General features: G+C 41.2%; 2 protein-coding genes and 1 non-coding gene across 5 annotated transcripts in view; all 3 read right to left on the bottom strand.

Annotated features, from left to right (window-relative positions):
- Nucleotides 1-16030, bottom strand: part of morf4l1 (mortality factor 4 like 1) — a 45082-nt gene extending 29052 nt beyond the window's left edge. Inside the window, exons 1-5 of one of the 3 annotated variants that reach the window (XM_052040609.1) lie at nt 15943-16029; nt 12831-13125; nt 11620-11692; nt 9260-9306; nt 4610-4677 (exon numbers count right to left, since the gene is read on the bottom strand). In XM_052040609.1, the coding sequence (XP_051896569.1) occupies nt 4610-4677; nt 9260-9306; nt 11620-11686 (182 nt within the window). In that variant the 5' untranslated portion in view covers nt 11687-11692; nt 12831-13125; nt 15943-16029. Of the gene's footprint in view, nt 1-4609; nt 4678-9259; nt 9307-11619; nt 11693-12479; nt 12568-12830; nt 13126-15942 lie in introns of those variants that run through there. The other 2 variants (XM_052040612.1, XM_052040611.1) reach the window with 2 other exon arrangements.
- On the bottom strand, nt 15819-15891 carry trnak-cuu (transfer RNA lysine (anticodon CUU)). The gene has a single exon. It is a non-coding gene; the product is annotated as a tRNA-Lys (tRNA).
- Nucleotides 16031-20221: 4191 nt separating the features above from the next.
- Nucleotides 20222-21409, bottom strand: rxfp3.3a3 (relaxin family peptide receptor 3.3a3). Its single transcript, XM_052040257.1, has one exon. It carries the CDS (start codon nt 21407-21409, stop codon nt 20222-20224), a length of 1188 nt encoding a protein of 395 aa, XP_051896217.1.
- Between the last annotated feature and the right edge of the window lie 291 nt (nt 21410-21700).

The following is a 21700-nucleotide window of genomic DNA, read 5'->3' as shown; positions in this document are numbered from 1 at the left end:
ACTGTTCTAACCAAGTTATAGTTTATGAGACCTCAGTAGATTGTCATTAACCCAAAGAGTTTTCCACAAGCTCCTTTCTCTCAGGTTACAGTAGCGCAGCAGTTAGCATGACACTATTACAGCGCCAGTGATCGGGGTTCAATTCCAGTTGCTGTCTGCAAGGAGTTTGTATGTTCCCCCATGTCTGTGTGGGTTTCCTCCAGGTGCTCGGGTATCCTCCCACATTCCAAAGACGTACGGGGTTAACATGGGTTTAAATGGGCGATGCGGACTCTTTGGGCTGCAAGGACCTGTAACCATGCTGCATAAATGAAGTTTTAATTCAGCTCCCTGATGGCATTAGCACTTAGTACCACAGGCAGCAGCAACCTTCCTTCCATTATTCATGTTAGAGTCTGTCAGTAGGCTATCTGACCACAAGAAAATACTGCACTTGTCCTGAGCCTGACTTCGTAAGTTATATACAAGCACCAGCCAGGAACAGCAACCAAGTCTCAACCATTTTATTCCCAAATTCAGGGATCAGGTTGAATACCCTCCCATTTCACCCAATGTAGCTTAGACCAGCACGGACCAGTGAACGAAACAGGAATATTTAGCATTATTTTTGACCCGTGCCTACAATATGGATGAAATTTAGTGCATATTATCAATCATTGTTCATATGATTTTAAAGTTACTTCTATTAGAGATCTTTCACCATTTAAGTCTGAATCTCAATGTACGTTCATTTTCTTGAAAAAACCCTTTATTGGGATTTTTGTAATTCCAAACACCAAAAATGAAATTCCCAGAGAAAACAATATCATTTTCTTTCAATCTTAAGTAAAAATTCTATATAGTCTTTACAATACCTGCAATCTTGAAGATACCACACACCTAAGCTGTTTAAATAGGTGAAATAATAAAGAATTACATGTGGCATTCTCTCTCATTATCCTATCCTATAGTTGTACACATGTGCAAAGAAATAATGCTTTATTTATTCTCACAATTTATCCTTAAAAACAAGATATATTTTAAACTTGAATTCTCTAGAGCAAGCTGCAGTTTTCCCACCCATAATAATCTATACAACTGTAATAAAGTATTTCAATCCTTAATTTCTTTGCTGCCTATAACCACCCCAAATTCAAAGGATCAGGTAAAATTACTTTTTTCCTGACAATCCGTAGATTGTATAGACATCAGTGCCAAAATGTATCTATCCTCAACTAATGTCCAGGAAGATAGGAACAGGAGCAGACCATTCAATCTTTCAAGCCTGTTCCACTATTCAATATCTGTCTGTTCTGTAACCCAATATCATTCAGCTGTCTTTTCCCCCTCATGCCTTAAACCATATCAGATTTAAAATTAATTATTGCCATTGTGCTTCTCCAATTCGGCTCACCATATAATTGCCAAAAACCGCCAATGATTCTGCACCATAGTCCCCAAGTGACCAACACATTCCTAACCAAACAACCAATTCAAAAGTACCTTACAACTCTTTACATCTCCTTGTACTGATCATTCATCAACAGAACAAAGATGAACAGAGTCGAGGGCTACTCTTTAACCAGTCACATTTAATGGACAAGAGCTGACATGTCTACTCACACTTCATTCTTCTACCACACAAGACCCACCCAGTACTTTGGCCAAGTTTAAGATGATGGAATGAACTAATTTACAGGAAGAGATTGGATGCAACCTGCAGTAAACTGCAGAGATAAGAAAATGATGTAGCTTGAAACTCTACTGTTCTGACATCAAATTTTTAATTTTTGGGAGTCATTTCAAAAGTACTTGCCTGAAGTATGGGCTCACAGATTTGATGTGCAGAAAGATTGGTTAAAAGGCAAAACATTAGTAATAAACGGATCTCTTTCAGCCTAGAACCTTTTACTAATAGAGTGCCACATAGATCAATGCTGGGCCCTCAGTTCTTGACAATTCATATTATTGATGGAATTTAAAGGAAAGTGTAATACATTCCCATTTGCAATGATAAAAGCTGGGTAGGAATATTGGGAGGTCAGAGGGGTGATAAAAAACTTGAATGGACAAATATGTGTTAAGTGGAGTATAATGTGCAGAAATATATTCATTCTTGAAGGAAGAGAAAAGCCTTTCATAAATGATGAACCAGTAATAAATGCTGGTGTACAGAGGAATAAATGGACTGCTTAAATGAAATACAAAAAAATATATAGATACAACAAGTGATTACAAAGGAAAATGGCACATTGGCCTTTACTGTCAGGAAGATTGGAGCACAATTTAAAGAAGCCTTGCTGAAATTTCACAGCGCTCAGTGAGGCAACATAGACAGTATTACATGCAGTTTTGCTTTCCGTATGCAAAGATACTTGCCTTAGAGTCAATGCAGCACAGGTTCTCTAAAATTGATTCCAGGGATGAGAGGGATGTTCTATTAGGAGAGACAAGGTGAAACTGGCCTATATTTACTGGTGTTTACATTATTGCGAGGCGATCTCGTTAACACTTGTGAAACTGAGAAGAATCAACATTTCCACTGGCTGGAGGGACTAAAACTCAAGAGTTTTAAGGGTTGCAACCACTTGGGACTGAGGTCAGGAGAATTTTACTGACAGTGTTGATTTTTTTTAAAATTTCTTTAACCCCAAGACTGTGGATGCTCTGAACATATACAAAGCAGAGGCTGCTGGCCGCTTTGAGATAAATGGAATCAAGAGATCTGAGAGCTAAGTAAGAAAGTGGAAGTGATAGGGGCTCAGTAGCAATCTCATCACAATCTCAAGGGGCTGCATAGCTGCTATTTTTAAAGAATTCTAAATCTGTTTAAAATATTTTACATCAATACATCTTGGAGTCTTAATTTACAAAAAAAATGCAACATACAAACTTTTTGCTTGTTTACTCAGAATACATCTTCACGAAATTCATGTGTATCAGCTGAATTAAGAGCGCTGCTTGTTGCCATTTCTCTATATGGCTGTGGAGCTGAAAAGTCAAATCAATGGAAGGAAAGCAGAAGTGGGTACAACTAAATCCAGTTTGAACAGATTCTGCACACCAAGCCACAGAATTCCATTTCCATTCTACAGCTAATATATCCCTCGCTCAATTTACAAAATGGACATGTTCTTGAAAAACGCTTCCTTAAGCAGGATTACACAAGTTGAAAAGACTGAACAAAATATATTTTGGGTAGTTTAGCAAATTCTATTCCTATAGCCAGACAGGAATGTGCTATACATTATCGTGAAAAATACATTTATAAATCAAAGTACATACCCCAAAGTCAGTGTTATAGTGAAAGTTTGTAAATCAAGGAATACTCCTCAAGGGTAGAAATATTACTTCTCGTGGCTGGTATGATGAGGCAATGCTATGATGAAACACTAAAATCAGAAGTTGGTTTGGAGAATCTCTCCCATAACCAACCGGCAGTAGCCAAGAGAAATCTTCCAAAACTGGATTTGTGTTTTCCAAATTTCAGATCTCTTCCACTGATAGGCTAGAACAAAAATTCCAACCTTTCCTATGTTATACTTTAACCTATCCAATCTCCACACTGTTTCACTGGAATTTTCCAGTGAAATCTGAACTATAAATTACTGATCGGTTATCAATAAGTAATTTATAGTCTGCCTTGCATAGGAAATGACACTTGAAAGTAGTATTTTCATGTGACAATTAAATGATAATATTTGGGGAACAATTTCTGATTGAATGAGATCTTGATTTCTGCATTCAGTGCAAGGTGCAAACTGTTGCAAAATAAATGCAACAGATGTGACATCATCACTGGCAACTTTGACTTGTTAATGCAAATTAGTGTGGCTATCCATCGTATGGGTATTGGAAGCAACTGCTTTTTTAAAGCACTGTTCAAGTGATGGAGATGGTAAATAGAACTCCTTCCAACAAGTTATGCAATGAAAAACAGCATTGTAACTATGACTAGCCAATGAAAATATGCATGGTTACTTGCTACAACAACCCTCCAAATCCATCCCAGTGCTACACTCTGTCAAATCCAGTGCATGCACCCGATTACAAAAGTACCACACGTTCCATGTGGAGGAGCCAAAGACCAACACACAATTGTGCTGATATAGCAATGTTACCAATTGGATTCCTATATCTGAACATAGAATCCTCTTCATGTGTTCCAAAGGAAAATTTTCCAGCACATGTTCTATGATTCAGAAACATCTCCTTTAATTCATGGATCATCTTCAAACTTGACCCTTCTCCTGAACTGAGGAGCAACAGGCACTATTACTACTGCCACTATATATTCATTGGTCAAAAAGGTACAAGAAAGTTCAATGTTTACCCAATGTACCACTGACATGATAAACTAAATCATATGCGTAACATTCCTGGTCAACAAGAAACGTCCACTCGACCTCATCCCATTTCACTGTAACTTAGATACCATTAACAGTGCTTTCTCTATTAGTTGATGCATTACTTCAAAAATTCTAGATACTTGATCCACATGTTCATTACACTGACTTCCATTTACCTCCCTTGTATCCAACAGTTCCAATATTCAAAGTATTATTTCACCCAGAAATATTCAACATCCTTCACACAATCATATTTCTGTAGTACAATATTTTATACTTACTTCTTATTCCAGCCACTATAATGTATGAAGTATTTCACTTGTTTGTCCTTTATAGCAACTTTTACGCACTACAACATGAAAAGAAAAATTAGATTAACTTCAAGAGTAATAGCAAGTTAGATAGGCAATTTGGAATATGATTTTTTGTTTGTTAATAATAAACAACATCTTGATTCATATTGGCCAAAAACACATTCCTACATTAGCAGCTAACTGGAAAGCACTGTTACACAAAATATCTGTAACCAATTAAAAGATAAAAGAGCAGAGTAATTGTGTATAGAAAAAAAATTATTGCAAAATCCCCAATGGGATTCACCGTCAGGACCTCTTACCCAAAGGTCTGATATTCAGACAGCTATCAAACCTTCTAAGTGGTTGCTCAAAAGATAAATGAAACAAACAGGAACTAGGTTTGATGAATAAAAGCTAAATTCTGGTTCAGAAAGCATCCCTTTCCTGATAATAAACTCAGCATTCAATGGTTTTGACATTAATAATGTTCGAAACAAATGAAGGGTTTAAAGCCATGACCTAGATTCTGCAGAAATAGTGACAAAAATAAATATTTAAAACAATGCCCAAACATGGAATTATTGTTTTGTTTTTAAATGTTTGAAGTTTAATCACAGAACATGATTTAATAAATTATTTAAAAGCACAACTTTCCCAATGCTATAAAAGCCAAATAGAGTTTCTCTCAGCTGTGTGAAAATTAACATCCCAAATATATTCCATTAAATTTGAGAGGGAATGCATGCATTCATAGTTTTCTTTCTGAGGAAGCCCTTGGGATTGATGATGACGCTTTGATTTAAGTTCTGAGAGTTGAGGTGACTGAGGAGTGTTCCGTGTGAACTGAGACTCTTCCACAGGAAATTTTTTTTAATCAAAATAAACTTTATTCACAATAAAAGAAACTATATACAATAATAAAACTGTTCAAACCTTTACATTCGTGTACAGTTCAATTCTTAGTGTTACCTTTTTATATATAAAAATCACTGCACTGATGCCACATGCCTGACTAGCAGCTTGGGTGGTGCACACTTTCCATCCTTTACACAGGATTTCTGAGCTTTGGGCATGGATTCGAGGTTCTCATTACCATCCTAAATTCTCCTCCTCCACTTTCAGTGGTCATGGGCCATGGATTCCCAAGAGTAAATGGAAAATGTTGCACTCCCCCCCCCAGCAAGGCTTTCAGAATATCCTTGAATCTTTTCCTTGGTCAGCCAGGTAATCTTTTCCTGTTACACAGCTCAGAATTGAGTGTCAGTCAAGGCATGCGGCAGAACGATTGGCAAGAAGAGCATTACCATTTTGAGGTAAAAAATCTTCTCAAAGAATTGCATAAACCAGGATCTCTCAAATTTATAGTGTCTGAATGCTGAACTCTCAGAGTAGGAAAGAAGGACTGATCGTTAAGCTTTGCAAGATTAAGTAAAAAAAAGGATTTGTTTTTAGAAATAAAGAGGAGATATTTGGAGGGGATTCCACATACCATGTCTTTAGTAGCTGCAGAGACCTTAGGCTGGAAAGGTATTGTTGCAGCACCCTAGTTACTACAGTACATTTTGTATATGGTATACACTGCAGCCATGGTGCATCAGTTGTGGAGGGAATGAATGTTTGAGATTCCATTGCTAATTGCCCATCCTTAGCCCCTACAAAAAACAAATTCGATGGAACACTAAAGGGATTAAAAGATGATGAATCCAATTACAGCTCTTACTTCCTCTACACTCATTTCTACAAGGAGGCTACGTAGCCTAAAAAATGGACATACTATTTACCTTGGTACATATTGTATTAATTCCTTTGGAAATTGAAATTTAAAATTTAATTTCAAAAAGAGTTTAATTCTCAGGAATAATCAAAGGGCTTTTTTAAAAAATTCATTCGACAAGAACTATGATTTCTATGCAGCCACAGCCAAGGAGCTGATTGAGTGCACTGCTTTTGCGACATGACAATAGCAATTTGTGGAAGTGCAGCACTTAAAGTCCCTTTGTGGTGTTCAGCTGATGCAATGAACAGTTGCTTTGAATAAATCACCACACATTTGGAAAATTCCGAATTGATTGTCATTCTGTGTAAAATTACCACTCAGATGATGGGTGATTAATGTATCACAAGTGGCCCCTTGGTCCTCCACCAGGTACACAGGCAGCATGGCTCCAGAACTGGTTAAGCGAATGTCAGAAAGACAGCAGCTTCAATTGAAGGGGGAACAGTGGCCATGAAATTGAAAGCCATAAAGGAACAGAGACTTCTGGAATCTTCCAAGAGTAATTATGTAACCACCATCCAATATAACAAGGTACTTCTACCTCACATGCTCACCCTAATCCCTCTTGATAATTTATGTTAACTTCTATTTGTTATGTTTATAAAGTACTGTGCTGCTGCAAGCAGCTAATTTTCATGGCATTTATACCATGAAATGCCAATGTATGAATGCCAATAGCAACAATAAATTTGAACATGAAAACCACCCTCATTTCCTAGCTGTAGCTTGATTAATATTGGTGAACAATCTGCTTTCAGATCCTCTCCTATCCTTAACCTTTCCTACCTTTAATCTGTGTTCTATAACCTTCTCTGTATTCATTCAATTCTGACCACTGATCATCCCAAAGCCAAGGTGCTCCACTCCTGGACCTGATCAAGCTATTATTCACTTGTCCTCACAGTTCCTTGTGGCACAGCCTCAAATATTGCTCAATAATGCCCCTACAGAACACATGGGGTTACTTTGGCACATACAAAATGCAGCCCATTCAACCTCAATGACAGCTGCTAGGAAGTGGACTGGATCAGTAGCTAGAGTATGCAGTTTGTAATGTGCTTTCCTTGCTCCATGCTCAGCCAGATATGGATTGTTCAGGCAAGATCAATTTTAATATCCACCTTAAATGCCTGAGACAGTGGTGGTGGTACAGTCTGTTCAGAGTAGCACAATTTTGACTCAGACATGAAGAAACAACCAATGCTTTTTCATGATACCATGTAGTGTGGAAGGCAACTTAGACACTGGTCTTTCTAATGTGGTAGCAGTTGTGGGCTTGGGAGGCATCACAAAACTTGGCAAGCTGCTACAGTCCATTCTGTAATGATTCCCACTATTTCTGAAGGCACCAATGTCAAAGAGAGGAAATATTAAGAACATTCATGTGTGTTCTTTTAAGCAGTCAACAATTGGTGAATGAGTCAAGAGGTTATCCAGTTTCCTTGTATATCATCCACACAAAAGCTAGTTCTTAATTCATAAGTTCTTTAATGTTAGTTCTTGCCCAATACATTCCATTGCATCAATTTCTTCCCCAGCTCATTGTCTAACCCAAATACTTGCTCAGACCTCCTCCGTAAACCAGTGTCTTTTTGAAGTGCAGGTCTTCAGTTGTTCCCTCAGTACTCCTCCAACATAGCCCTTCAAGTGGGCTTTTCTTTTTGCTAATCTTTGATGGTTCATTTTTATTTCCATGAATCATGACAGATCCTGCTTTTAATAACTCCACTGTTAATTTCCTTCATCTGTTGAGATTCTTAGCAATACATTCACTTGCATCAAATGAAACACCCTTATGAGCTGAATCTAACTTCAAGTAGTTTAGCAGACACAAGAGACTGCAGATGCTAAGATATGGAGCAACAAACAATCTGCTGGAGGAACTCAGCGGATCAGACAGCATCTGTGAGAGGAACAGAAATGTCGACATTTCAGGTCGAAAACTGATGCAGGGTTTCGACCTGAAACATCGATAATTCTTTTCCTCCCACAGATACTGCATGACCCACTAAGTTCCGCCAGCAGATTGTTTGTTGCTTCAAGTAGTTTAGCTTTCTCTATAGTGCTAAACGAATGATTTATCTTCATATTTTTAAAGATTAAAAAGCTGAAATCTAACACTTCAATATTTTTCTAATGCCTGACAATTGTGGACAAGACAAATAACAAACCATTATCCTTATCTGCAATCTTCTCCTTTCCCCTGACTACCCATTATTGTCTTTATTGAACTTACAGTAATATTTCACAAAGCTTCTCACAAACTCCTTTTTATCCTATACACTCTTCATTCCTTTACAAAAAGGAGAGACTTACTGCAATATCTCAGGACAGCCAGTTTTCCTCATATCCCAAAACCACAAACACCAGGACTCAATTGTTCTATCCTCCTGCAGTCCAAACTTGGAATAGCTTGACTACAGGTTCCAAATAATCTCTGCCTCCTCATTAAAAACCTTGAACACTTCTGAGGACAGAAATCCTTCCTTGGGTTTCTCAGAAAAATTTTGAGCAATGCAAAAAACAGGAAGAGATACATATGCTGCTAGGGTGTGTGCTACCAAACCATTAAGTTCTGACAAATCCATTGTGAAACATTACCATTCCTACTCTCTGTACTGGAAATCTATATGCTTCCAAAAATTTTCCATTTGTTCTCTAAATAGTGCTTCCACTGGAAAGTGTATAATGAACTTCAGACCGACTTTCAGAAATATGCTAGTTTGTTGTAGATGTAATGATTATAAAAAGAACAAGACAGACATTTGCAAGACCATTCTAACTATACTCAGTAATAAAAAATGAATATACATTCGAATAAACTGGAAAACCCTTGCAAAAGTTTCTGTCGCACATACCTTAGCCTCGTAAAGCAATGGCCCATGGAAACACAAGACACGTTCACCTGAAATTAAAAAGAACAATGATTCTTCTAGTAAGGTTTACAATGGCTCTGTTGCAATTACACTGAAATATTAAAAGTGGTTACAGTAAGTGAATGTCTGTGTTTCAAGTTCTTCTCTGCAAAACACTTATATTCCAGGTTATCAAATTTGGAAATTAGAATACAAATTTCCTGTTCTGTTCTTTCCCCACCTCATCTCTCAAAAACGCAGAGATTCATTTCCTTTTGCTTATATAGTACTCTTACATTAAATTTGTCTCACTTGCATTTAACAAAATAACTTCTCCAGGAGTGTTTTACTGAACTGAAATTACTGCATGATTGAGTATTTTCCCCGCAATTATAATTCTGAATTAACAGACATTGAGCAACTTCTGTGTCTCTCAGTTGGTAATCACAACTCGTTACCTTTGCAAATTCTAGCAGTAATAGATAATGTCTGCAGACATCAACAAGTCCAGACCTGTTTGTGCTCATTAGTTATGTTTCCTCAGTAATAGCATATTTCCAGTAACATGAACTTGGGAAGCATTAGAGGGGTGACTGGAAAGATTCTCGAGGTAATTCTCCATACAGCTAGGTCAACAAGACAACTCTTTTGGATAGAGTGAGGCGGCTATGCATGGTAGCAATGTGACAGCACCGCCTAACTTTGGACATCAAAGCAGGAGAATATTGGAAATAAAGAATACCAAATTGACATTAGAAGAGGATTGCAAAGAAAAAAAAGACTTGCAAATATAACACCCTTCAGAACCTTAAAACCCCCAAAACACAGATTAGTTTATTTCTTTTTTAAACTTCAATTGCTGCTGTAATGTACAAAACAGTGGCCAATTTGTGCACAGCAAATTTCCATATACAGCAATGCGATATGACCAGATAATTTGTTTTTAAGATGCAGGCAAAGTGATAATTATTGGCCAGGGCAGTGTATGCTGCATACCAAGCAGCAGCCATTACACAATGTTCCAGAGATTCAATATGTTGACTTCAACAGTTGGACACAAGCCTGCGCCTTAACTGGCAGTCTGTAGCTGCAGGGAGGCGCACAGACTAGGAGCTTCTCTGTCAAAAGAAATATTTCAAGCCACAATCTAAGTGTTTAAGAGCAAATCCCTGTAGTCAGCTGGAAAATCTGGGTCTGGCAGGGCAGAGGTCTCAGAAGAAAAATGGAACGAAATTAATTCAAATTAGATTACCACATATTTTTCCATGTTTGGCACAGGTGATGAATTAGGAGAATTACTCTCATCTTGCACACAAACAGCCAGCTATTTTAAAGCAGGCTGATATACAAAAACGTTGCATCGCCTAGCTACAGATATATTTCAGCAATGGGTGCAGTTTACTGCTAGATCTCATGTCTGAGGAAGAGAGCTTTGGTTTCAAGACCTGCTCTCCAGACCTGACAACATGTCTAGGCCAACACCTCAAGGCTGATAACAGTGAGATTGCAGATGAGGAGATTTAGGCAAGTTTTATTTATGGGCTCAGGGGATGTAACCACACGCAAGGCTGACAATTTTGTTAATTCCTAGTTATACCCAAATTGATGAAGCAGAAGAAAGTTTAGCACACTAGGTGATGTCACATTTGACTAGACGAAATTTCTTGAAGGAAATGAGTGCACCAGATGGGTTGATTGATTTCAAATACCCCAACCAGCAGGGTGCCAGATTGATTTCAAACCAGATTGATTTCAAATACCCCAACCAGCAGGGTGCCTTTGAACTCTGGATCAACGATCATGGCTCAGGATTACTCATTCAATACAAAACTGTACCCTGCAGCACTAATGCAAATGTTTTCCCAGTATCCTCAATCAACAGAACTTGACTATATGACTGCTGTTTGTGGGATCTTGCTGTGTGCAAACAAGCTATTATATTTTTCTAAACCTTAAGTATTCATATTTTAAAAGTACTAACAGGTTGTGCAATTTTTTTTGGTGCTAAATTGCTTAATGTGCTTTACCATCATAGGTTTGCTCTATGTTAGTGACTAATTTTCTTTCTTAAAAAAAATCACTGCCCCCATGTAAAATGTCCAAGCACACACTTAAATTGGTAGGTTCCTATGTAAACCCAACACACTAATTATATAATTCCACCATTTGTAATGTAGCAACACCTCAGGTTTGCACCTTCCTGGCTTCTGGCCTGATTGGTAGAGGAAGACTCTTGGGTACCACCAAATTAATTTCCAAAACTGTTGCTCATTTAATAAAACAAAATCTAAATTCAAAAAAGAAAATGTCTTTCACATCTTTCAGTTCTGACAAAAGGCTATCGATCTGAAATTTAACCCTACCTTCCTCTCTCCACAGATGCTGAGTGATTCCAGCATATTCTGTTTTATTAAAAGACAGCAAGTCCATCAGCACCTGAAAAATAAAAAAAAATACAGGCCGTTTCAGATGTAGACTCTTTGTCAGAATAGTTCTGACACAGGGTCTACACCGGAAATGTTAAGCTATCTTTGCAGCTGCTAATGGACTTGCTGTGTATTTCCATGATTTATTTTTACTCTACATTATTCAAGTGCTAATACAGACACAGCCAGCATACAGCAGCAACACGATCTCGACCTAAACTTTGCTTTAATACTACCTCCCATTTAGCCATCATGCAATATATTGAAAATTATAATTCTAAAATGTCCCACATTTGTCACATTTATTTACACTTTTTACAAAATTAATTGAAGTAGGATGGTTCAACAGTATTAGATGTTCCCAGAATTCCAGCTTTTCTCCATGCAGGAATGCTGGGTTGAAGTACTTAAATGTGGGAACATGCAAACTCAATTCCTAACTGCTGCAAAACAAGATGATTTTACTCACTATGATCATACAAACTTGTTTAACCAGGATGTATTCTATACTTGCAAAATACACATACAGGAATGTGCACGTGGCTACTTTAAGCCATTTACTGAGTGTATTGCAGAGTAGGTTCAAATGCAGAACAATTATACATGCAGAGGAACCAATTGTAAAGTTATTTAATATTTTAAATTAAACTATTTACAAGCTCTAAAACAAAAATGAATTTGGAAAAAAATTTAGAATAGTCTTCCAGCTCTTTAAGCAAAATTACTGCACTGTTGCATAGTATATGTCAAATCAAAAAAACTGCTTGCAATCCTCAAATGAAAGAAAAGTCACAAACCTGAATCTAGAAGAGAACGTTTAGAGCAGTTTCACCTTATTTTTAATAGCAGGGATGTATTTTTGCATTGCTGTTGCAGGGTATTCCTTGGTGTGTGGGGGGGGGGGGGGGTATTCACAGAGAACCTGGTAGAGGGAATACCCTGCACGGTTTTGTTTTCTGCAAGCTGGCACTGCTGCTGGCAGGGGGGAGGCTGTAACGTGCTGACATGTAAGGTGCAACCAGTCTCCATTCAGGCGCCTCCTCGCCGCGCTGCCCAGAGCGGCTGCCCCGTGCGCATGCGCGGCGGGGGGCGGGCGGCCGGCCGGCCCCGGCGCCATGTTTCCCCCCCGAGCGGACGGTGGGCCTCACCTTCTTGGAATTTGGGTCTCGGGTCCGGTTTCGGAGCCATCAAGTCAAACCGCGTCTCCTGTGCTAAATCCGACTGCCTGTCCACCTCCTCGATGCCCCGACCATAATCGCGGCCCGGTCTCGTCTCGCCCCGCCGCCAGGTTACGCACAGCCGCCGAGCAACACGACGCCGCCCGGTGAAGGGACCGCCGAGCGACGCAGCACGCTCGGGGAATGACGTCGACACGTAGGCGGGTTCGCCTGCGTCCCTGCCCCCCAATGCACGCTGGGAGTTGTAGTTCCACCTGGAGAAACACTGTAGGCAAGACATTAAAGTCAAAGTCCAGGTTGTTGTCATGTGCACAAGTGCAATGAAGAACTTACTTAGAACCATGGAACACTACAGCACAGAAAACAGGCCATTCGGCCCTTCTAGTCTGTACCGAAACTTTATTCCGCAAGTCCCATTGACCTGCATCCAGTCCATAACCATCCAGTCCATCACTGTCCAGACCTCTCCCGTCCATGTATCTATCCAATTTATTCTATAGAAACATAGAAAACCTACAGCACAATACAGGCCCTTCGGCCCACAAAGTTGTGCCGAACATGTCCCTACCTTATTCTTAAAACTTAAGAGTGAGTCCCCCATTTACCACGTCAGATGGAAGCCCGTTCCACGCTCCCACCACTCTCTGAGTGAAGAAGTTCCCCCTGGTGTTCCCCCAAACCTTTCTCCTTTCACCCTAGAGCCATGTCCTCTTATACTTGCAGCAGCATCACAGGCTCATAGCATCAGATAAGCGGCATCCACCAGGTTCAAAAACAGCTACTTCCCTTCAACCATTTGGTTCTTAAATCAACCTGCACAACCCTAATCACTATAGTTTAACAATTCTCTGACTACTTTGCACTAACATAGACTGTTTTTTGTTCTTATTGTTCTTCTTGTAAAAATTGTGTATAATTTGTTTAATTATGTTTTTCTTGAGAATGCTGCTTATCTGATGCTATGTGCCTGTGATGCTGCTGCAAGTAAGTTTTTCATTGCACCTGTGCACACATGGACTTCTGCATATGACAATAACTTGACTTTGAACATAAAAAGCATAAATTATACACATTTTTTTTTACAAGAAAGAACACAATTAGAACAAAAAAAACTAAGTCAATTTTAATGCAAAGTGATCAAAGTGGTCATAGTGTTGCTAAACTGTGGTGATTAGGGTTGTGCTGGTTGGTTCAAGAACCAAATGGTTGAAGGGAAGTAGCTGTCCTTGAACCTGGTGGCGTGGGACTTCAGGCTTCTGTACCTTGTGCTTGGTGGTAGCTGCAAGAAGATGGCATGGCCCGGATGGTGGGGATCTTCGATGGTAGATGTTGCCTTCTCGAGGCAGTGCCTCTTTACTTACCCACTTACTTATCAAGTATCCATCTACCTCTGCATTCGAGATATTCAAACACATGCTTCCACCCTCCTTTGAGGAAGAGAGTTCCAACGAATCATGACCTTCTCAGAAAAAAGCATCACTACGTCCCTGTCTTAAATGGGTCTCCCCTTACTGTTAAGCAGGTTCTAGATTTTCCCACAAAAGAAAATGTCCTCTCCATGTCCACCCTATTAAGTCCCCTCACGATCTTATACATTTAAATTAATTCCCCTCTCGCTCTTCTGAACTCCAGTAGATACAAGCCTAGCCTGTCTAACCTTTTCCTATAAGACAACCCACCCTTTCCAGGCATCAGCCTAATCAAACCTTATCTGAACTGTGTCCAATGCATTAATATAACTCTAAAAAAGGTGGCCACTGCTGTACACAGTACTCCTGATGTGGTCTCATCAATGTCCTATATAACTGAAGTTTACTCCCCCACTTCTGTATTCATTTCCCCTCAAAATAAACAAATAATTACATTCTGTTAGCTTTCCTAACTACTTGCAGTACCTACATACTAGCCTCTTGCAGATCAAGCACCAGTGCACCCAGATCCCTCAATATCTGAGGGCTCTGCATTCTCTCGCCATTTCAATATGATTGAAAATTTAAAAAACCACAGATGCTGAATATCTGAAATAAAAATCAAAAGTGCTGGAAACACTCAGCAGGTCAGTCAGCCTCCATAGAAAGAGAAATAAAATTAAGACTTCAAGTTGAAGGCTGTGTCAGAACTGGGAAAGAGAGCAAGTTTGCAGAGGATGGGGGGCGGGGTTATAGGACAAAGGGAATGCCTGATAGGGCAGGGCCAGTCTTGGACCAACCTCTCTGCAATTTAAATCTAACTTGTTTGCTCTCTTTCCCACTTCCGAACTTCGACCTGAAACTTTCCCTCTTCCACAGATGTTGCCTGATCTGTTGAATATTTCTAGCATTTACTATAAACAAAACATTTTGTTAAAAAAAACTTTTCCTGGCAACATGGACATTTTCACATTTTTCCACAGAATACTCGATTTTGCCCACTCCCTTAGCCTATCTAAGCCTGTCTACAGCCTCTTCACAACTTATTTTCACAATTTATATTCACGTCTATCTTTGTTTCTTCTATGCTTTCATACAGAAAAGTTATATAGATTGTAGAGCATTGAGATTCCAGTACTAATCCCTGTGGCATGCCAATCAATACATTTACCAACCCGAAAAAGACCTATTATGCCTACTCTCTAATTCCTAATAATTAGTCAATCTTCTACACAACCCAGTTCTGACAAGCGTCTCCAACCCGAAGCATTAACACAAGTTTTTAAAGAAGTTTTCACGTTTCTCTTTCCACTGACGCGACTGAAACTTCAGGCAGTGCTTCCAGCATTATCCGGTTTTATCACTATCCACGCCAGTATATTACCTGCTACACCATCGATATTAAACACTGCATGAAGTTTAAAAAAAATTACAGCCGTGACTGTTCAAGAAAGTGCTAGAAAATGAATGACTGGATAAAGCTACAAGATAAGAGATTAGTATTCATATTTACAGGTTAACAAAAATAATAAACGATTGAGAAAACTAGCGCCCAACGTGGGGCTCGAACCCACGACCCTGGGATTAAGAGTCCCATGCTCTACCGACTGAGCTAGCCGGGCTGTTACACAAACCCTGCGTTCAGTCTCTGTGGATGGTTCGTCTGCACATACGTTACTCTGAATTTCCTTTCATTGCGAGTCCTGCTCCCCAGTCTTCGCTGCAGGATGAGGAACTGAACCGCACCCATTTCAGGTTCAGCTGAAGTCTGAGCCGGAGCCTTCTGCACCCCCGCTTCCGGCCTCCGGCTGCCTGGCCTCTCACGTGACTTGAAATGTATCATTTGGATGTAACAATCACCGTTCCCGCGCAATCTCAGGCACCGGGGGAGGCGGTAGGACCGTGGCAATGCAGCCAGTACCGTACAGTGACGGAGGCTGATATCTAAATCTTGCCACCACCAGAGCCTTTCCCTCCAATACCGTCCCACTTTATGTTTGTATCGGCCATGCCTCGGCGGGATTTTGTTTCTGAGGAACAGGGTTATTGATTTAAGAGTCACAGTCGAGTTCATTGTCACATGCACAAGTACATGTATGCCCAGACGCAATGAAAAACAGCTTTCAAAAGCTTTCAAAAGAATAAGCAGCTTTCAGAAGAAAAACAAAAAGTAAACATAAATTATACACAATTTTTACAAAAAAGAACACATTAGAACAAAAAAAACAAAATCTATTTTAGTGCAAAGTGATCACAGTGTTGCTAATCTGTGGTGATTAGGGTTGTGTCAGTTGGTTCAAGAACAGCTACTTCCCTTCAACCATTGGGTTCTTGAACCTGGTGGTGTGATGTGATAGCTGGAAGAGGCAAAGGGCTGAAGAAGAAGAAATCCAATAGGAGAGGACATTGGACCATGGAATAAAGGGAAGGGGGTGGGCAGGTCGTGAGGGTGGGGGAGGAGAAAGAGAAGGGGTGAGGGGGCCACAGGAATGAGGGAAACCAAAGGGCGGGGGAAAGGAAAAGCAGAGTGGAGGGGTTACCAGAGTAATTGCTGTTAATATTGTCAAGTTGGAGACCACCAAGACGGAATATGAGGTGTTGCTCCTCCAACCTGGGTCTAAGTGGCAGTAGAGAAGGCTGTGGACAGACATGTCAGTGTAGGGCTGAATAGCCTATCGTACCCTGGGGAGGAGCTTCCAGGAATGAAGGATGTCAGTCCTATAGAGGGACTGGAGGAGGGGTTTCGATGATCAAGTAAATGAGGAGGAGCTTTTTCCAGTGGAAGAAAGGTCAATCACCAGAGGAAATGGACTGAAGGTGATTGGCAAAAAGATCAGAAATTTAACATACTTTATACTCAGCAAGTTTGCGTGATCTGCTGTGTGAACAGAAAATGGAAACAGAACTCAAGAATCAGAAGGAGAATAGAATAAATACTTCAAGCACCATGACAAAAATGGAGAAGACTGGGCTTCATTGGAAAGCTCCATCAAAGGGGCAGCACAGAGATGATGGGTGAATGACCTCATTCTCTGGAGCATTGAAATGTGATGTAAGGGTTCAAAAGTTATACTGTCATAACTTCGGCCTCTCACAGAGATGCCCCAATCCAGCCTTCCCAGTCCCATGGCTCAACTTACCACCCTACTGTTTCTCACATTGCAGTAAACTTTAGTATTTACAAACCATCCCCGGGTAACAAATGGGTTCTTTTTTTACAGATATCCGTAAGTCAATTTTGTCCATAAGTTGGAAAATACACAAAAATCGCTCTGTGGTAACCATACCTTCACAGCATTGTAATGAGTGGTTTCAAAAGACATCAGACTGAAAAGAAAGAACAAGTACTAAAAGTGGAGAGAGAGAGAGAGGAAGGAAGGAATGTATTAATGTACATTGGACTTTTGAAGCCAATAATGTTATTGGGCAGGCATGGTAGTGTAGCAATTGGCGTAACGCTTTACAGCGCCAGCGACCCGGGTTCAATTCCGGCTGCTGTCTGTAAGGAGTTTGTACGTTCTCCCAGTGTCTGTGTGGGTTTCCTCTGGGTGCTCCGGTTTCCTCTCACATTCCAAAGGCGTACAGGTTAGGAAGTTGAGGGCATGCTGTGTTGGCGCCGGAAGCGTGGCGACACTTGCGGGCTGCCCCCAGAACACTCTACGCAAAAAAAGGATGTATTTCACTGTGTGTTTTGATGTACATGCGACTAATAAAGATATCTTATCTAATTGGAGCTCATTCAGCTGCAGGTGTGTCCATAAGTAGGGAATTTGTAACCTGTATCTACAAATAACAATATAAAATAGATGTTACGTAAGAGATGGATGAGGGTTATCTGACAGATTTTAAATTATGTAGAAGTTTAAAAGGGTGGACGCAGAAAATATTGTAAAGGTTACATCAGCCCTCATCCATCCTTCCCCAAAGAACCCCAGTCTGTACATCCTTTCTTGACGTGTGTACCCTTGCATCCTTACAAAACTTATCTGTACCCTCTCCAGCTCCTCCATTCTATAATGTGGTAACCAGAGGAATGGATTTCCTTCTTCCTTCCTCAGTGAGCTGCTTATTTTTAAGATTCAGGTCAGATCCAGATTCAGATTAGTTTATTGTCAGATACACCAGGGTGCAAAGAAATTCCTTGCTCGCGTGAAGCTCAGAGTAAACAGTGTACATGGTGATAATACATACAGCAATAAGTACAGTGACAAGTGCAAAAACAGAATGGTGCAAAGTATCGTCGTGCAAACTGAAGCAGTGCAGAAAGAAATGCTGGAGTGACAATTAGAGGTAGAATTGAGGGTTCGAGATCATGACCGGGGATGGGGTGTGAAAGAGGTGATTGGTCATGGCCCACTGGTTTGGTTTCCCTCATAAACATTTCTACATTACTCTATAACTTTCCAAATAGTGGTGAGGACCTCTGTTTGCTCAGCTTTCTCTCTGCTAGGGAAAGGAACCCCAAACTGTTGCATTTCTCCTGATTGCTACAACTTGTCAGTTCTTGTATCATTCTTGCAGATCTTCATCGCATCTTTTCCAGTGCCTCTGACACTTTTTCATAACACGGAGGCCACAGCAGTACGTTATCAAAGACGTTGCAAACACTTGAAGTATGAAACATTTTACTTAATGTGAAATACTTTAAAATAATGAAATTAAGTGAAGTGAGACAGAAAGACACGGTGCTGGAGGAACTCAGCCGGTCAGGCAGCATCTATAGAGGGAAATGGACAGTCGACATTTCGGTTCGCCCACTGAGTTCTTGAAACATCTGGTCTTTTTGCTCCAGATTCCGGCATCCGCAGCCTATTATGTCGCCATGAGAGACGGACGATCGTCTGCTGTTCGACCTGTCGCCGCCAGAGGACTCTCAGCTCGAGAAGCTCCCGGGAATATTCATGGTCAGTCATCGAGCACAGAGACAGGCCCTTCGGCCCGTGGTATCCATGCCGGCCATCGTACCCCTTTTAAGTAACGTGCGTGCTTGGAACTTACTTACATGTCTCAGCAAACTTCTTGAAAGGGTTTACAGCAAAAAAAATCTCCTAACGCGCTATGAATGAAACCAGATTAGAACCAAGCTTCAAATATTTAATTTATGGAAAGTGGACACCTTAGAATTCACATCGTAGTCAAAACTGTGGGGGTTTTAATAGTCGCTGAAGTTGATTTTCATCTCCCCCAAAGTTCCATTTCATACATTGATACAATAGCACACGAGAGCATGAGGAAACCTGTTGTTACATTTAATTCTTTATAACTGTTAATAAAATGTTAAAACTTTGCCAGATTTTGTCTTATACACAAGTGCGTCATTAATCTTTCGACATACTGCACCGTTGTCCCATTGAAAACGATTATTGAATTAAATCAATGTGTTTTTTTTATTAACAATTCAAGAGCATCCATTTCAAGAACCATCCATTTCATGATGGTTCGGTTTCTGGACACAGCAACGACTGACGACTCCGGTCTCACAGAGAAGCGCCCTCGGAGAAGCCCTCGGGTCACTCACATCACAATGAAATCCACGGGCGACACACATCTGGAACCCTTTACACAACCACCGAAGTGCACGAGTTGTGAGCTCCCTCCCATTCCTCGCCTCTAAATTGGGTGAAAGCGATGCAGTTCTCCTGTGCCTGGAGACTGATGAATTTGCCGATCACAGATTAGTCTAAAAAGTACGTTTAAGAAACAAAATCCAACTTCTAGAACATTGCAAGGAAAATGAAAACGACCGAGCTTCGATTTGCGATCTCTAGAGCGAGAGGGAAAGAGATCGCCGTCAGTCTAAACCATGCCGGTTTTGCAGTCAATCCTCAAATGTTCTTGTGTTGGGCATTCACAGCATTAATCCCATTCGTTCTAAATGGTTATCCTACATCGGTTTTATCCAGTAGTGACTTGTTGTGATGAAGTCCTCTACCAGGCTCCCAAGGCAGCTGGTTAATTGGTCTTCGGCTCGGAGGTGCAGTTGGAGGGACCATTTTCACCTCTACTGTTGGAGTCGGAATCTCGGCTGTGGTGAGCGCTCTCAATAATGTTCAGGGGGATTCCGGCCTGGACGTGTGTGGGTTCCCGACTTACGGGGCTGCAGAAGGGTCGTATTGCAACCTTATGTGTCAAAGCCGGCGTGGAGATCTTCCAGAAGATCTCTTTCATGGATTTCCTGAACTCTCTCCTCATTAAGCAGTACAGCACTGGGTTCAGGCAGCTGTTCGTGTGTGCCAAGCACACGGTGACTGGGAAAGCGTAGGTTTGCATGGAGTAGTATGTCTTGTCCCAAGGTATGACGTTGAGTTTGACCAGGACTCCCCAAAATGTTATCATGTGATTGGGTAGCCAGCAGAGGAAGAAGGAAAGCATAATGATGGTGATGGACCTGGTTACTCGGGACTTTCTCCGGGGATTGTGGCTGCCGATGTGTTGTTTCCTCAGGAACCTGAGAAGGAGCAGGTAACAGACGGACAGGGTGACCATGGGCAGGATAAAGGCCAGGATGATCTTCTGGATGTGGTAGAGAGCCAGCCAGTATTGTCCATCGTCCGGGAAGTCCAGCAGACACAGTTTCTCGCCAGCAGTGGTGCTGACAGTGGAGAAGACAGCCGTGGGCAGCGTGGCCAGGCCAGCGGCGGCCCATAGTAGGACGCTGATCCACTTGACCGAACAGGACAGCCGGTTACACCTGGTCTTCAGAGCCGATGCCACCGACCAGTAACGGGCTATGCCCATGGCAGTCAGGAAGAAAACTCCCGCGTACATGTTCATGACGGTCACTGACTGGATGATCTTACACATGGCATCTCCAAAGGGCCAGCTGAAGTCCAGAGCCGTGTCCACCGCCCAGAACGGCAGGGTCAGGACGAACTGGAAGTCGGTCACTGCCAGGTTGAGAATGAAGACGCAGATGGTGGATTTGCTGCGTCCTGGCTTCGCCTTCATCAGGAGAAGGACCAGCAAGTTTCCCACCAGACCGACGGCGCAAACCATCGAGTAGGTGATGGAGATGATGATTCTCAAGGCGGGGGAGCCGTCTCCGTGAAGCTCCATCTCGTACAGGCTGCAGTTCTGGGCTCCAGACATCAGGGTAGAGTTGTAAATCCACACGGTAGCGTTCAGCGTCAAGTCATCCATCTCTCCCAACTTGCTGCATTCGAGTGGCACCAGACTTACTAATGAGATCATAGCACAACTCAGCCCCGGCGCCAAGCAAACTCAGATAACAAAGTACCCAGAATAAACTTTTTTTTGCAATTGCAGCCGGCTGTCCAAGGTGCAGCTCTGCCCCAGACCTCGCCACAGGGTCACGGAGGCACCTGGACGGCGGTCGCTTCTCCAGTCCTCTGAAGACAAGACGGATCTCCGGTTTGAATCAAGCCAACCTGGACGGCCCGCCCTTTCCACGCTCCTATTGGCCTTCCCTTG

Source organism: Pristis pectinata, chromosome 28, assembly GCF_009764475.1.
Source record: "Pristis pectinata isolate sPriPec2 chromosome 28, sPriPec2.1.pri, whole genome shotgun sequence".
In the NCBI taxonomy this organism is placed as follows: Eukaryota; Metazoa; Chordata; class Chondrichthyes; order Rhinopristiformes; family Pristidae; genus Pristis; species Pristis pectinata.
Note: the sequence above shows the minus strand (reverse complement) of the source record. Positions and strands in the feature narration are given on the sequence as shown.

Coding starts and splice junctions, on each gene's coding strand:
- rxfp3.3a3 (XM_052040257.1), bottom strand. CDS start 21,409: ATGGATGACTTGACGCTGAACGCTACCGTGTGGATTTACAACTCTACC.